The sequence below is a fragment of the Chiloscyllium plagiosum genome, chromosome 39, assembly GCF_004010195.1.
Source record: "Chiloscyllium plagiosum isolate BGI_BamShark_2017 chromosome 39, ASM401019v2, whole genome shotgun sequence".
NCBI lineage: Eukaryota > Metazoa > Chordata > Chondrichthyes > Orectolobiformes > Hemiscylliidae > Chiloscyllium > Chiloscyllium plagiosum.
This window is the reverse complement of record NC_057748.1, coordinates 9,009,259-9,026,424: the sequence shown is the minus strand read 5'-3', so window position 1 is coordinate 9,026,424 and position 17,166 is coordinate 9,009,259. Positions and strand designations below refer to the sequence as shown.

The 17,166-nt window shown below is 44.8% G+C and overlaps 1 protein-coding gene across 1 annotated transcript in view; it reads left to right on the top strand.

Moving 5' to 3' along the window:
- LOC122542016 (proline-rich protein 12-like) overlaps positions 1–17,166 on the top strand; it is an 81,024-nt gene that overhangs the window by 38,868 nt on the left and 24,990 nt on the right. The window contains exons 5-9 of the mRNA XM_043679308.1: positions 1,675–2,194; positions 5,269–5,579; positions 9,266–9,382; positions 11,800–12,057; positions 16,367–16,566. Coding sequence (XP_043535243.1) covers positions 1,675–2,194; positions 5,269–5,579; positions 9,266–9,382; positions 11,800–12,057; positions 16,367–16,566 — 1,406 coding nt within the window. The remainder of the gene's footprint in view (positions 1–1,674; positions 2,195–5,268; positions 5,580–9,265; positions 9,383–11,799; positions 12,058–16,366; positions 16,567–17,166) is intronic.

Genomic DNA, 17,166 nt, shown 5'->3' with positions numbered 1-17,166 from the left:
AATATCCAAGGAATGGAGGGATATGGACCAATGGCAGGCAGAAAGGATTAATTTAATTTGGCTTCATGTTCAGCATAACATCGTTCCTGTGCTGTACTGTTCTATGTTCGACGTATTCACTAGAGTTTAAAAGGATGAGAGGGGATCTGATTGAAATGTATAAAATTTGAAGAGGGCCAGACAGACCAGATGCAGGGAGGATGTTTCCCATGGTTGGGGGAGTCTACAACCAAAAGGACACAGTCTCAGGATTCGAGATAGATTGTTTAGGAGCGATTGAGATGAGGAAAAGTGTCTTCCCCTCAAAGGGGAGTGTACCTGTGGAATTTTCCACCATAGAAGGCAGTGGAGGCCAAATCATTAAATATATTCAAGAAAATAATTTTAAAAGCATCAAGATGTATGGGGGAAGAAAACGGGAATATGGCATTGATATAGAAAATCAGCCATGATCACACTGGATGGCTGAGCATGCTCAAAGGGCTGAATGGCCTACCCCTCCTAGCTTCTATGTTTCCATTTGGCCTTTAATTTTTAGATTAGATTACTTACAGTGTGGAAACAGGCCCTTCAGCCCAACAAGTCCACACCAACCCGCCAAAGCGTAACCCACCCAGACCCATTCTCCTACATTTACCCCTTCCTAACACTACGGGCAATTCAGCATGGCCAATTCACCTAACCTGCACATTTTTTTTGGATTGTGGGAGGAAACCGGAGCAACCGGAGGAAACCCACGCAGACACGGGGAGAATGTGCAAACTCCACACAGAGAGTCGCCTGAGGTGGGAATTGAACCCGGGTCTCTGGCGCTGCGAGGCAGCAGTGCTAACCACTGTGCCACCGTGCCGCCCACAGCCTCGATTTATTCGATGACCCACAGCCTCTGCACGGCTGTCTGGGAAAGAGAATTCCAAACACTATCAGTCCTCTGAGAGAAGAAATTCCTCCTCATCTCCGTCTTCAACTGGGAGACATCTTATTTTGAAAAAACATGGCTCCTAATGTTAAGATTCCCCCACAAGGGGGATCCTTTTGGGATCCATCCTGTGAAATCCTCAGATTCAAATGAAAAGGAAATCAGACAAAAACTTGCCAGGAAAAGCTTTGCGGGAGAATGGGATTCATTGACAAATTAGTTCAAAGAACAGCATGGGTGTGATGGGTTGAATAGCCTTGTTCTGTTCTATATCATTCTAAGGTGTGAAGAGGTTTCCCCCAACCTCACCAACACAGAAGGCTGTGGAGGCCAAGTCATTAAATATATTCAAGAAAATAATTTAAAAAGCATCAAGATGTATGGGGGAAGAAAATGGGAATGTGGCATTGATATAGAAAATCAGCCATGATCACACTGGATAGCTGAGCCCTTGTTCAACAACAACTCCCATTAATATAGCACCCTAAAGTAGGAGTTTTTAGAATTACCCAGAAGTTTGGGCAGTCTATAGTTCCACCTGTAGTACAGGCTACTTATTCCAGTTCTTATTTAATTTTTTACCACAGAGATGTCGTGTCTTCCTTCCCCCAACCATTCTGCATTGTCCTTTTCTCCCTTCTAGCTGTTCTCAGTTTTGGTTTTTGTTACAATAATTTTGTCTCTTCACTCGTGCCCTCAGTTTGAAGCCTGAACAATAACAACATGTTGATGTGTGCACTTTTCCCTCCTCAAAGGGCAAGGTTCAAGGGTCAAAGGCGAGTGAGATTTTGCCCATCGAGCCTCCAGAGTCTGTCCCAGCGGAGAGCGTCTTGGAGAACAGTCAAACCCAAGAAAAGATCAAAAAGAAAATAAAAGAGGTGGAGGAGAAGCAGCCGGAAATGAAATCTGGATTCATGGCCTCGTTCCTGGACTTCCTGAAATCGGGAAAAAGGCAGCAGCTGCCAGCCACGACCTCCAGCCCGCAGAAAGGACGCCCCTCATCGGTCATCAACCAGCCGTCGCAGGCTTCCTTCGGCCTGGCACAGTCAATGCTGTCAGGGCCTCTGGACGCCTCGGAGAGCGACAGCCTCATGAGCTGCGCCAGCCCCTGCAAGAGGTTCGACGACGACCTCAAGAAGAACCTGGAGACTCTGCCGTCATTCTCGTCCGACGAGGAGGATTCCGTCAGCAAGAACCAGGACCTGCAGAAGAGCATCACCTCTGCCATCTCTGCCCTCTACGACCCGATGGATCGCAAGGAGAACGACACGACAGGTACCGTGCTTTCTTTCCAAACGTGAGGGAATCAAGGTGGGAAACCGGCAGGAATTCAAAGTTAAGGTAGGAGATCAGATCCCATTGTACTGACGTGGCGAAGCATACTTGAGGGGCCAAATGGCATTCTCCAGAATCTCGGTTGTGAGCATAAAAGCAGGGAAGTTTTGTAAAATCCCACTTTGGGGTCAAATTGTGAGGAACTTGAGTAGTGCTTCCATTTCTAATTAATTTATTCTTGTCATGTGTACCGAGATACAGTGAAAAGTGCTGTACAGGCAGAGTGTACCATTCAAAGTGCATCAGGGTAACAGAACAGAATGAGGAATGCAGTGTTACGGGGGTCGCTGAGTAGGTGCACAGAGAGAGAGAGAGAGAGAGATCAGAATTAACGTTTGAGAGGTCTGATAATCGCAGGGAAGAAGCTGTTATTGAATCTGCTCTGATCACCATACTTCAGGAAGGATGTGAGCGTGAGGTGGAGATTGACCAGAGTAGTCCTTGAGGATGAGGAGGCTTTAGCAACAGAGAGAGAGAGAGAGAGAGATCAGAATTAACGTTTGAGAGGTCTGATAATCGCAGGGAAGAAGCTGTTATTGAATCTGCTCTGATCACCATACTTCAGGAAGGATGTGAGCGTGAGGTGGAGATTGACCAGAGTAGTCCTTGAGGATGAGGAGGCTTTAGCAACAAGATTAGGTTGGAGAACCTGGAGTTGTTGTCCGAGGAGACTCAAGAATTTGATGTAGTGTGGGGAGGTACGATGGGCTGGATGTCCACATTCTATTGAATATCATGGATTCCATGATTGTGGTTTTAATGTTAAGCACCAATACTGGGTAAAAGTGTCTGTTTCTGAGATGCTGCTGCCATGTAAATGCAGTTCAGAGCTCCCTTGGCGTTCCATGAGTTCATTATCTGCATGGCCCATTTTCAACCTATCGCCATCAGGCCATCATTTCCATTTTCCAAGGGCCGTTCTCAAGCGAGATCACTAGTGCAAAGTTAATCCGGGTAGGCAAATGGAATGTGTTGATGAGAGAGTCTCTTCATAAGCAATAAAAACAGAAGTTGCTGGAAGAGCTGAGCAGGTCTGGCGGCATCAGTAGAGGGAAATCAGAGTTAACATTTCAGAGTCCAATGCCTCAGTTCTGAGGAAGGGTCATGGGTCCTGAAACATTAACTCTGATTTCTGTCTATAGATGTTGCCAGAGCTGCTGAGCTTTTCCAGCAATTTCTGTTTTTGATTCTGATTTCCAGCATCCATCGTTCTTTTGGCTTTTATTTCACTCTGCATTTGCTTTAGTGCCTAGGATTGATTCCTGGGATGATGTTACTGGACTATGAGGAGAGATTGAGGAGATCTGGCTTGTAACTTTTTTTTATTAACCTATTTTTCTCTTCAACCTGTTCAGAGGTGTCTAGAGCTGGTGGGACTTGAATCCTGCCCCTCCCCCCCTCCATTCCAGAGTTAGGGTCAGTACCACCACAGTACAAGAGAGTCCTTATCCTGTTACATTTCAAAACATGAGAAGTTATGTCATGGAAACTTATAAATTTCTTACAAAGCTCGACAGAGTACATGCAGAAAGAATCTAGCCAGAGAGTGTCTGGACTTTGGAGATATACTATCAGAATAAGCGGTGGTTTATTCTGGCCTTAAATAAGGAATTTCTTTATTCAGAGGGTAGTAAAACCTTTGGAATTCCCTGCCCCATATTCAGTCATTGAATATGTTCAATCAAGGGAATAATATTAAAGATATCAGGGATATGGGAATAACGAGGAAAAATGGCTTGCGATAGAAGATCAGCCATGATCTAGTTGAGTGGTGGAGCAGGCTTGAGGGGACAAATGGCCTGTTTCTGCATGCTCTTTCTTTGTTTCAATGCTAACCGTAATAGGAGAAGGTGTTTTACAAGGATGACACCAGAAGTGGGAAGTTATAGTTATCAGGATTGTCCAAATGTCAGGGGCTCTTTCGAAGGCTGATCCAAATGAAGTCTTCAAAGTCATCAAGAGGTTTGAAAGGATAGGTTCAGAGAAGATTTGTTGAGGAGACAGAAACGTGCAAATTTAGTTGGGAGCTTCGGTGTAAATTCTCTCTCCACAACAGAGTGTGGCATTCTGTATCATGGTAATCCTAGCGGGGGTGAATATATCGATGCATTTAAGGGGAGGCTAGACAACTGAATGAGGATGTAGTAAATAGGTTAGAATACAGGGTCAGATGAAGTGGGGTGTGGGCAGACTTTGCACACCAGCACGGACCAGATGGGGCAAATCTGCTGCAAATTTGATGCTTAAACATTGCACCCAAATTGGAAATCGCCCACGACAGAGTTTCCAATATCATGGTCGATTTAGGTTTTGTAATGTAGCAAATGCAGGAAAATTAAACCAGGAGGAAAGCATGCGCGTGGGGAGCCTCCCTCATTTCTTCATTGCGTGGACATTAGAGAAAATTGTTAATACGAACCAAAATTAGGAGAGGCCTCTTAGCCAAAGGGCATGTGAATTTGCACTCATTAGCAGAGGGGGCAGTTGAAATGAAAATTATCAGTTTGATTTGATTTATTCTAGTCACATGTACCTAAATACAGTGAAAAGTTTTGTTTTGTGTGCAGTACAGGCAGATCATAGCAAACAAGGACACACAGATCACAGGGTGCTTAGACAGAGCGAGATGTACAAGGTTATGGCTGTACAGGAAATGCACAAAGCAAGATCAACATTATTTGAAGTTAGAGATCCTTACACCAGTCTAATAACAGCAGGGAAGAAGCTGTACTTGAACCTGTTGGTGCGTGTGTTCAAGCTTCTGTATTTAAGGTAAGGTCAAACAAGCACAGCAAGGTGAAGGGAATAGAGGATTAAGCAGATTGATAAGATAAGGAAAGATGAGAGGAAGCTCAAAGTGGAGCTTAAACACTGACTTAGATTGGTGGGGCTGAATGTTTCTATTCTGTATTCCCTTTGGGGAAAAAAGAGGGAAATATCAGTGAAATTTGGGGTCGATTGGGAAAAGACTGTTCCTTGAATCTGACTATTTCCATATCAATTGTGTTTGCCAGATAATATGACTGTAGAAGATAAAGAAGTCAGCACATCGCCTTCTGAGGCCTCCCAGCCAGAGCAGCCCATACCCCCATCTCCAGTCTTGCCGAAGGAGTCAATCCCAGAAGAAGAACCTTCTCCTGCCCCTGAATCCCCACCACAGCTGGAAGAGAAGGAGGCTCCTTCCCCGGTCAAGCTAGCCAAGAAACAGGACACGGTGGCCATTTATGGTGAGACTGATGAAGACGATGAGGAGAGTGGTGGAGAAGGTGCCATACGGAAATGGGACGAGTTTGTCATCAAAATTGATGACATTAAGGAACTTAAGGTATGATTTCCCACCCTTTTGCACATAAAAGAACTCTTAAAATGTTATCAAGATTCATATTATATTTAGCACTAAGTAGTGATCAGTTTTGGGGACATCAGTCATGAGGAGGAACTTCTTGTTTCTTGGAAGGAAGTAGATAAAATGGCTGACATCCAAAAGGCTAGAAGATAGAAGTGACAATGTATTTTTTATTTGTGACTTTTGGGGTATTTGTTTCCTCATATGGACATTGAAGCTAGCTATTGAGAAGGAAATATTTCTCTAAATCGCCCTCTCTTTGCAAGAGAGGCCTAGGACAGGCACCCAGCTCTCTTTCAGCAGTGTACAGTTTAATCCTTTAGTAGTGTTCTGTATTGAGTTAGGCTTTGTCCTTTGGGAATGGTCTGGAAAGCCACAGTCACTACAGTTTGGGAGGAAGCCAATCAGCCCATTGGAGATCATGTCAAGGTTTGGGAATACTCAACTGGGACCACTTCCTAGAAGGCAAAAGTGTGCTAGAGATTAGAGTCAAGAGCGTGGTGCTGAAAAAGCACAGCAGGTCAGGCAGCATCTGAGGACCAGGAAAATCGACATTTCAGGCAAACGTCCTTCATCAGGAATGATGATAGGAGCCTTGGTAGTGGAGAGATAAATGGGAATGGGGGGAAGGTAGCTGAGAGTGCAAGAGGTGGATGGAGGTGGAGGTAAAGGTGATAGGTTGGAGGGGAGGGTGGTGCAGATAGGTGGGAAGGAAGATGGACAGATGGGACAGGTCATGAGGACGGTGCTGAAGGTTGGAACTGGGGTAAGGTGGGGGGAGGGGAAATGAGGAAACTGGTGAAATTCAGGTCCAAGACGGCAGCTCACCACCACCTTCTCTGAGAGTGGAACAATAAATGTTGGCTCAGCCAGTGATGTCCATGTCCCATGAATGAATTAAAGTAAAACCAATGTTGTTATTTTCTAAGTAGACAAGCTAATGTCAGCACAGGTAAAACTCCTTGCAAACATGTGAACTAAATCTTGAAATCTTTAGCCAAATTATTGAGACAGAAATCTCAATAGGATATGTTGGTTATGTTACTGGACTAATAATCCAGGTGTGGGATTAGTAACAGAACAAACATGAGTTCAAATCCCACCATGGCACTTTGAGAATTTAAATTCATTTTAAGTAATCTTGTAAATTAAACAAAAAAAGAGGAACTGGGTTAGAGCTGTTGAATTATTCGTTTGCTGGAGTTGGATGACAGGATGAGAATTTAATGTGACCTCGGCATAGTGATTGAATTAAAATTGCCGACTCCGCCCATTTCGTTCACTCGTAGGAAATGGGTATCACTGGCAAAGACAAGGCTAATTGCCCATTTCCTGTTGCTCTTGAGAACTTGTAAGTGGCCAGTTACGGAGTTTAAAAATCAGTGAGCCAGGTTAGATAAGAGTTAATAGGTTTGGCCTGTTCTCATTGGAGTTTAAAACAACGAAGTATTAAAGGTGATCTTATTGCTATGATATTAGGGTGTGGATGAGGTGAATTCTTGCAAGAGCGTCTAGATCTAGGGGACACAATTTAGAAATTAGGGGACCTTCATTTAAGACTGCTAGGAAGACAGTTTGTTTATTTGGTCAGTCTTTGGAATTCTCTTCCCCAGAGCACAGTGAGGCTGGATCACTGAATATATTCAAGCCTGAGTAAGTTGGATGTTTGATTGAAAAGGGTTATAAGAAGCAGACTGGAAGTCAGTGTAGAGGCAGCTCACTGTGGTCTTATTGAATGTGGAGTGGGCTCAGGGGGGCTGAATGGTCTTTCCTAATTCTTGTGGGACAACCACATTGCTGGGGTCTGGAGTCAGATATAGTCCAGACTGAGTAAGGATGGCAGGTCTTTTTCCCTAAAAGGTATTTGTTCAATGAGATAGGTTTTTCATGCTGATGGACTATGATTATTGATTTTGTGTCTCCAGGTTATAAGTTCTGGCCATTGTTCTCTCCAAACTATATAGCTGTTTGGTAGCCCAAAAGTTCCTGTACTTTAGATAGAGTTAATGGTAGTTGTCTTTTCCCTTGGGTAGGGGATTTCAAGACGAGGGAGCACATTTTTAAGGTGAGAGGAGAGATTTAGAAAAGACGAGGGGCAATGTTTTACATAGAGGGTGGTTTACATGTGGAATGAACTTCCTAAGGAAGTGGTGGATTTGGGTACAATTACAATGTTTAAAGACATTTGGATAATTACGTGAATAGGAAAGGTTGGAGGGATATGGACCAGGAGCAGGCAGGTGGGCCTAGTTAAATTTGGGATTATGTTCGGCTTGGACTGGTTGGACCGAAGTGTCCGTTTCCGTGCTGTATGACTCTATGTAGACGGCGTCACCAAGCATTTGAAGGGTCTTCACGCGCAGCCAGCTCGCTTGCTTCAAAAAGAAATCAGCGGCATTGTTGGTCTAGACTATTGCTCCCGTAGCACTCACCTATCCCAGTAATTCTGATTGAGAAGCTGATGTTTAGCTTAATGCAGAGGTTGTAGAGAAGTGAGCCTGAGATGCACAAAATTGTGCTGTGTTTTAATGAGGATAAACAGTGAGAAATGTTTATCTCTGGTGAGGGAGCCCATAACCAGAAGACTTAAAATAAATGAAGAAATAACTAATAGACCAGTGAGTAAAAAAAATTATAAAAATAAAACAGAGAACCATAGATGCTGAAGATCTGAAACTAAAGCAGAAATAGGTGAATAAGCTAAGCAAGTCTGGCAGCATTTGTGAAGAGAGAAACAGCGTTAACATTTGAATCCACTGACCTTTCTTCAAAACTAATTCCCAGTTCCTAGTTCAGAAATAATTCTGAAGAGATATCACTGGACTTGAAATATTAACTGTTTCTCTCTCCACAGATGCTGCTAGACCTGCTGAGTTTCTCCAGCAATTTAAACAAAAATCTTTGCAAGCAACTTTAAAGACACCAACTTTCTTAATTATTTGAGGTGTCAAAGGTTGATATGTGTAATGCAACTTCAATAATTATATGTTGAATGTTATAATGCTACTTTATTGCTGTGTTTTCATGCGTTAAAATGGAGTCATGTTGGAAAGTCATTTGCAACTACAGTGCTGTTTTGAGCCAGCTAAATATGGGAAATATATTTACACTGGCAACTCTCTGTGATCTTGAACACTCTGCCTGACAGGGCTGATTCATTAATTACTTTCTAAAGGGATTGGAGTGAACACTGAAACTTTTACAGCTATAAACAGGCTATTCAGCCCATTGATTGTCACAGTAGCCTTCTCCCTTCGCTATTGAATTGTGTGCTTGAACTTGAAAAGCAAAAATTTGTAATGTTAAGTGGAAAGGCTGGGAGGCTTTCAAAGAGCCAGCACAGGCCTTGTGGGCTGGATGGCCGCTTCTGTCTTGTACCATTCTAAAGTCCAAAGGTGAGCTTTGTCAGGTTGCCTGGAATTGTTTGCTGCCCTTTGAGACACTAAAGAGGGTCAAACATAGAAACCATGAGCAGAAGTAGGCCATTCAGCCCTTCGAGCCTGCTTCACCACTTAATGTGATCATGGCCGATCCTCTACCTTGACATCTGGCTTTCTCCCCAGACCCCTTGAGCTCTTTGAAATCTAAAAGTATCTTGCTTTGTTGAATGTATTGCCATCAGTGTTCACTGTGGCTGACTACTTGCACTACATCCTGTTTTGCAGCTTGCCATGCAGGCGGGAAGCGAGCCTCCTCCAATCTGGCGGGTGCAGAAAGCCTCACTGCAGCAGTTTGTACCTGAGGTGCGGGATGGTCAGCGCCACTTCTCTTCCAGTGCTCAGGTAAGCTCACCTGGCCCTCCTTTCCACCCTTTTCTCTCTTGCTCGCTCTCTCGCGCTCTCTCTCTCCCCCCTTCCCTACTTCTGTCTCTGTCTGTCTGTCTTCCTCGCACGCTCTCTCTCTCTATTCCTTCCCCCCCCCCCCCCCCGATCTGGACAGGACTCACCTGAAGTATCTAAGAACCCACAGAATGTAACCAACAAAGGAAAGAGTGTCTGTGGCTCAGTGGGCAGCACTCCCACCTCTTGAAGTGCAAAGGTTACAGGTTCAAGTCCCATGACATGACCACTAAAGTCCAGGCTGGCACTCTAATGCAGTCCTGAGGTGACACCTTTGGGAATGAGATGTTCAGCTGTTTGTCCTCTCTGGTGATGTTCCAAAACAGAAAATTCAATGGCATTATTTTGAAGAGAAGCAAGGGTGTTCCCTTTGTATCCTGGTGAGTGCCTATCCCTCAGCCAACATCTACATTTTTAAAAAAATGCAGGTTGTCTGGTCATTCCCATATTACTGTTCGCAGGAGCTTGCTGTGCACAGTTTGCTACTGTGTTTCCAATAGCACAACAGCAACTATCCTTCTTGAATATATCTAATGGCCTAGTGAAGTCCTGAAGTCATGAGAAGGCGCAGTACAAATGCAGATCTTTCAAATCGTTAATTTATATGTATCTGGAATTAAGGGTCTGATTATGAAACCATTGTTGGTTGTCAGAAAAACCCATCTGGTTCACCTAATGTAATTTAGGGAAGGAAACTGCAATCTTCACCCGGTCTGTACTACATGTGACTCTAGACCTACAGCACTGTGGCTGACTCTTAACTGCCCTCTGGGTAATTAGGGATGAGCAATAAATGCTGACCTGGCCAGTGATGCCACATCCATGAATGAATTTTTTAAAAATGGTGTCTTTCGCAACTTATGTTCCTAAGTGCTTTACAGCCAATGAAGTCCTTTCTAAATGTAGTCCCTGTTGTAATGGATTAAATATGGCTGCCAGTCAGCACACAGCTAGCTCCCACAATCAGCAATCTGAGAAATGACCTGATAGTCTGTACTTTTTGATGTTGTTTGAGGCATAAATATTGGCCAGGACACTGTGGCGAAATCCCCAGTTGTTGTTTTCTTTGACGGCAAAATTTAAAGGGCAGGTGTGAGTGTCTCCGTGTTATATTTCCTTTTTTTTTTAAACAAGAATGGGGAGGGGCATAGGGAGAGAATTCCAGATATCGGGCTAGCCACTGGCCACCCTCTTGTCCCACCCTGTGAGCAAAGCAGTTACTGCCACCAACAGCTTTCCAGAAAGGACAGTGACCTGGGATGGAAATCCTAGATTGTTGTTTCACTCGTAAGCCTAGGGATTTGAGTGTGGCTGAGCAGAAGCAGCTGACCCAGCACTGTTCCGGAATCAAACCTGGTGTCTGTCCTGTAGATAATAATCATTATTGGGTGTTGGTGGCTAGGTGCCCTTGAGAAGGTGGTGGTGAGCTGTTTTGCTGATAACTCCAGTCTTGTGTGGTGTAGGCAGAGCCACAGTGCTACTAGGGAGCAGGATTCCCGGAATGTGACCCAGTGACACTGAAATAACAACCATAACAAAATACTGTGGATGCTGGAAATTTGAAATTGAAACAAAAAGTGCTGCAGAAACTCAGCAGGTCTGGCAGCATCTGTGGGGAGAGAGAAACAGAGTTAATGTTTTGAGTCTGATGTGACGCTGTTCTGAAATGCTGCCACACTGGACTCTTAACTCTGTTTCTCTCACCGCAGGTTCTGCTAGACCTGCTGAGTCTCTCCAGTATTTTCTGTGTCGATTTTAAATCGATGCTGTCTGATCCCTCTGTTCAAGTAAGTATCTCATCCTTATTCACTGTATCTGGGTCCTTCATAACTTTAGAATGAAAGTAAAATACTACGGATGTTGGAAATCCGAAATGAAAACAGAATGCTGGAGAAACTCTACAGCTCTGGCAGTGTATGTGGAGAGAGAAACAGAGTTAACTTTTTGATTCTGGTGTGCCTCGTCTTCGGAGTTCTGAACAAGAAATGATAATGTTGTTCCACATGGGGATTTTTAAAAATATTTATTTATGGGATGTGGGCATCACTGATTGGCCGCATTTACTGCCTTCCCTAGTTGCCCCTTGAGAAGGTGGTGGTGAGCTGCCTTCTTGAACCATGCTGGTCCATGTGTTTTGGACTGATCCACCATGCTAGGGAGAGAATTCGGGCATATGAAGGTGGAGGTGTTCCCATGTATTTGTTGCCCTTGTCCTTGGTGGTTGCAGCTGTGGTTTTGGGAGGCGATCGTTGTGTTGTCTTCCATCTTGAAAAAAACATCTTTTGGCCAGGTCTGTTTAGAAAATGGCAGCCCATGGTACAATGAAGTGAGCAATGAAACCTTTTTCTCTTCCTCATTAGTATATCGAGTACCCGGATGAGGTGAAGACTGACTACCAGCGGCTGTACGTGAAGTTTCTGGAGAACGTGGAGAAGAAGGACTATGTGCGGATCTGCTCGAAGAAGCCCTGGCACAGGCCCCTGCACCTGGCTAAGAAGCAGGACTCTGTCGCCATCTCTGGCGAGACAGACGAGGAGGATGAAGAAAGCGGAGGCGAAGGTGTGTTCCGGGAGCGTGATGAGTTTGTCGTGAAGATCGACGACATCAAGGCACTTAAGGTAAAGCAACCCCCTAGTGAAAAAGCAACTTGCACTCAGGCCCTGGGACTAAAGAAAACAGTGTGCGCCCTGAAATCCTTTGCAGGAATTTCAGGCAAACCAAAATGGATGCAGAACCACGTACCGAGGTATTGAAGCAAATAAAGCAAAGTGTGGGCATAGGGAAAACTCATTTTTTAAGGCTCAGAGGCAGAAAGGCTTTGAGAGGGATTGCCAGAGATTCAGCTTTATGTGAAGATATGACTACCAATGGTTAGCGAAGGGAAGTTTAGGAATCTGCAAGAGACCAGGATTTGGGGCAGTTCAGGGTCTGGTGGTGATTACAGAGATATGGAGTGATGAGATCATCAAGGAATTTGAATACAAAGATGGGTAATTTAAAGCTGAAGTGTTGCTGAACCAGGAATTTGATTTCTGCCTTGTTCTAGTCTATGAATAAAGAGCAACATTTCATTGTACTTTCTGAGGATCATTGTCTTTAAACCTTGAGGAAGTGATGGTCTGAATGGACTATGCCTAGAGATTTTAAGGTCCTCCCCTGAAGATGTTAGCTCTTGCTGGAATATGAAGCTGGTGCCAAGGGTATGCACCTAGGCAGTGCATACAGGTGGAATATTCTGCCACAGGTAGCATCACTGCCTGTTTGAATACGGTCTTGTTGAGGCCACTGTACTCTTTTACACTGAAAGTAAAGCTTCCTTGACACTGTCCCCATCAATACGTCCAGGACAGGGTCAGCAGGACATTAGATACACTGTCTACTCTTTTAAAACAAAAGTAAAGGTCTCTTGACACTGTTTTCATCAAACACTCCCAGGACAGTGATAGCATGGGGTTAGAAACAGAGTAAGCTCTCTTTACTCCTGTAAACTGAATGAAAGGCTCCCTAAACAGCGCCTTATGGGGCATAGTAACAAAACTGAATCATAGAGTCACAGAGGAATACAGCACCGAAACAAACTCTTTGGTCCAACTCATCCATGCCAGCCAGGTTTCCCAAATTAAACTAGTCCCATGCTATATTCTACTGAAGCTTTCCTATTCATGTATCTGTACAATGACTTTTAAATGTCGTAACTGTACTGCATCTATCATTTCCTCTGGCAGTTCTTTCCATTTTTGTACCACCCTTTATGTGAAACAGTTGTCCCGCAGGTCTCTTTTAAATCTTTCCCCTCTCACCTTAAAATATGCTCTCTAGTTGTGAACACCCCTAACTTGGGGAAAAAGACCTTTGCTATTCACCTTATCTATGCCCTTCATGATTTTATAAATCTCGATGGGGTCACCTGTCAACCTCCTACAACCCAGGGGAAAAAAAGGTCCCAACCCTCCAATCCTGGCAAGATCATTGTGAATCTTTTCTGCACTCTTTCCAATTTAATACTATCCTTCCTATTGCAGGGTGACCAGAGCAGAACACAATACTCCAAAAGTGGCCTCACCAATGTCCTATACAGCCACAAGATGATGTCCCAACTCCTGTATTCAATGCTCTGACCAATGAAGGCAAGCATGCCAAACACCTTGTTCACCACCCTGTCTACATGTGACAATATTTACAAGGAACTGTCTACCTGAACCCTTGGGTGTCTCTGATCGACAACATTCCCCGGGCGCTACCATTTATAGTATAAGTCCTGCCCTTGTTTGTCTCACTAAAATGCAATTCCTCACATTTATCCAAGTTAAACTCCACCTGCCACTTCTTGGTCCATTAACCCAATTGATCAAGATACAGTTGTACTCTTAGATGACCTTCTTTACTGTCCACAATACCACCAATTTTGGTGTCATCCACAAACTTAATAGCCATACTTCCTTCTCATCCAAATCATTTATCTAAATGACAAACAACAGTGGACCCAGCACCGACCTCTGTGAAATACCGCTGGTCATAGGCCTCCTGTCCGAAAAGCAACCCTCTTGTACCACCCTCTGTCTCCTACTGTCGAGCCTATTTTATATCCAATTGGCTAGCTCAACTGGATCCCATGTGATTTAAGCTTACTAACCAGTCTACCATGCAGAATCATGTCAAAGGTCTTGCTAAAAAGTCCATGCAGACAATGTCTACTGCTCTATCTATTTGGTCACATCCTCAAAAAACTCAATCAAGTTTGTGAGACGTGATTTCCCATGCACAAAACCATGCTGACTGTCCCTAATCAGTCCTTGTCTCTCCATATGCATGTCTCTAAATTGTGTCTCTCAGAATTCTGCCATTAGCCAGCATAACATCAGATTCACCGGTCCATAGTCCCCAGATTTTTCCTTGCAGTCTTTCTTAAACAAAGGCACAATATTAACCACCCTCCAGTCTTCCGGCACCTCACCCATGATGATCGAGGATATAATTATCTCTGCTAGGGGCCCTGCATTTTCTTCACTAGCTTCTGACAACAGGAGATACACTTGATCAAGTCCCAGAGATTTATCTACCTTTATGCTTTATAGACCTCAAGCACCTCCTCTTCTGTAATGTAAACTGTTTGCAAGATATCACTATTTATTTCCCCAGGTTCCCGCGCTTCCATGTCATTCCCCACAGTAAATACTGATGTGAAATATTTGTTTAGCTCACCTAAGTCCTGTGGTTCCACCTATAGATGGCCTCGTTATTCTTTAAGGGGCCCTATTCTCTCCCTTGTTGCTCTTTTGCCCTTAATGAGCTACAAATTAACGCTAACAAAATTTACGTAAGGAAATGGAAACTTGTTAAATTAATATAGCATCGTCTGGAGTGATGATGAAATTCGGCACCTGTAGTGCCCACCGGTCTCTAAATGCCCTTATCGTGCTGGTGAGACCTGCATGCTTCTTCTCTAGGGACACCCAAGTGCAGATGTATCCGTGAAAGAGTGGCAGACAGTCAGAAACAATTACCCCATTTGTGGCCTGCTGCCTGGTGGACTTGTTAATGGCCACTTTGGCCAGGCCCGGAGCAGCCCCACGAGAAGGCCCATTGAATTGCCTGCCACTCCCCACACAGGAGCACTGGGCTGAAGCAAACCAACATTGAAGGAGCAGCCCCTTCGGAAAACTGAAAAGGGGCTGCAAATAAAAACATTCAGGGTAAACGTGACACATGACCACAAAAGCTACATGTGGGGCCTGGCACCCACCCTGTGGTCACATGGGACAGCTGTGTGCAGAACTCTCCACCCAGATCCTTAAACCGTATCCTGAAGCAAGCTGCTGCTTCCTGAAGGGAAAAGGAGGGACAGCAATTGGAAAATCAACAGGTTCATCATGGCTGGGTTCTCCAACCCTTCCGAGATGTCTGAGAATCTCCAGAAATTGAAGAATAATCTCCCAGGGCTTTGAGAGAGAGCTTTGGGTGTGGGGGAAGAGTTGGAGCAGCCGTTCTGCTGCGGCTTTTTTTCCTGTTCAATGGTATTCCAAACCCAGTTGTCCCAGAAACACAGAGCACTGTGTCCCTCAGAGAAGCTCCGCGGTAACACTGGTGATTGGGGAGGTGGGAGTGTTGTGGAAAGACAGGACCAGCCACCACTCTCGTTTTCATTTTAAACAGCAGTTGTGGTAAGTTTAAGATGTTAGTGAATGGATGGAGTTGAGGTTGGCAGGTGGGGTAGGTGGGTCAAGTGATGGGGAGGGGTCAGGGTATGGTTTCAAAGGGGGGTAGCTGGATGTTCAGTGGGGGGGCACTTGGGGCATGTATTCAGGTGCTGGGTGGAAGCAGTATGGAATGGCATTTGAGTTATTGGTGAGGACTGCTGATAGGGTGGGATAATCAAATGGACTGGGGCTAGTCCAAAGGGGAGGTCAGTCAGAATTATTGTTGGGAGGGTTTCAGGCGTGGTAACCCTCAGGTTAAACCCATTACCAGTCGTCCTTCTCTAATGAGAGAGCATGGTCCTTTGGAGTGGTTACCTAGGAGTTAGATAAGACCTTTTACAGTCTAACATTGGCGGGGTCACTCACCAGGTTAGCAAATTGGAACTTGTCCAGAGGGTGACAGGGAGTGTGTGAGTTTTTCCTCAGATTTTCCAAATTCCTGGATAATTCACATGGACTGAGAGGATTGGAATTTTGGCAGGATCTTGCTCCGGGCTTTGGGATGTACATCTGGTCTACAATAATCCAGGGACTTGGGAGATTTGGGCCATTCAGCCCTTCGGTGATAAAGCTAGAGGAGGGAGAAAGAAGGTCATTTGATTGGGTAAAAGTAATGGGGGTGGGGAAGGTGGCAGATGGACATGGCACAGAAAGTTCCAGGAATGTGTTGAACCGCAGATTGTAGTGCCTACGTGACAATTGATAATGCCTCTGCTTCCTTTGCCCACAGCTCGCCATGCAGGCAGGACGGGAACCTCCACCCATCTGGCGAGTACAGAAGGCCTTGTTACAGAAGTTCACCCCCGAGATCAGGGATGGCCATCGGCAGTTCTGTGCAACCAGCAAAGTAAGGACACTATCGCTGGCAAGAGGGCATTTGCATTTGTACAGTGCCTTTCATGACTTCGGGGTGCCCCTTTACAGCCACTTGTGAAACGTGCACTCGTCACTACCATAATGTAAGAAATTTGTGAACAGCAAGCCCCCACCATAGCCATATTCCAATGACCAGGTAATCATTCTGTTTTTTGTTTTGTGATGCTGTTTGAAGGATAAATATGGTCCAAGACACCAGAGTCGACAGCTCTCCTCCTCTTCAAAATAGTACAAAAGAGTTGTTCACTTCCACCAGAGAGAGAGAGAGAGAGAGAGCGAGAGAGAAAGTCTTTTGATATCTCTGCTGAGAGACAACACTGTCCTTCAATGTTGTAACTCTCGGCACTTCGCTGGGACGGTCAGCTGAGACTTTGTGCTATATAGTCTGGAGTGGGTTTCAATCCCACCACCTTCACGCTCAGGAGAGAGGAGTGGAGTACAACCAACTGATTCCCCCATGTCTCACCACCTGACTCCCCAAAGCCTGTCCATCATCAACAAGGCACAAGTCAAGAGGGTGGTGGAATACTCCTCACTTACCTGGATGAGTGCAGCTTCAACAACACTCAAGACACCATCCAGGACAAAGCAGGCCACTTGATTGGCACCACATCCACAAGCATCCAATCCCTCCACTACCATTGCTCAATAACA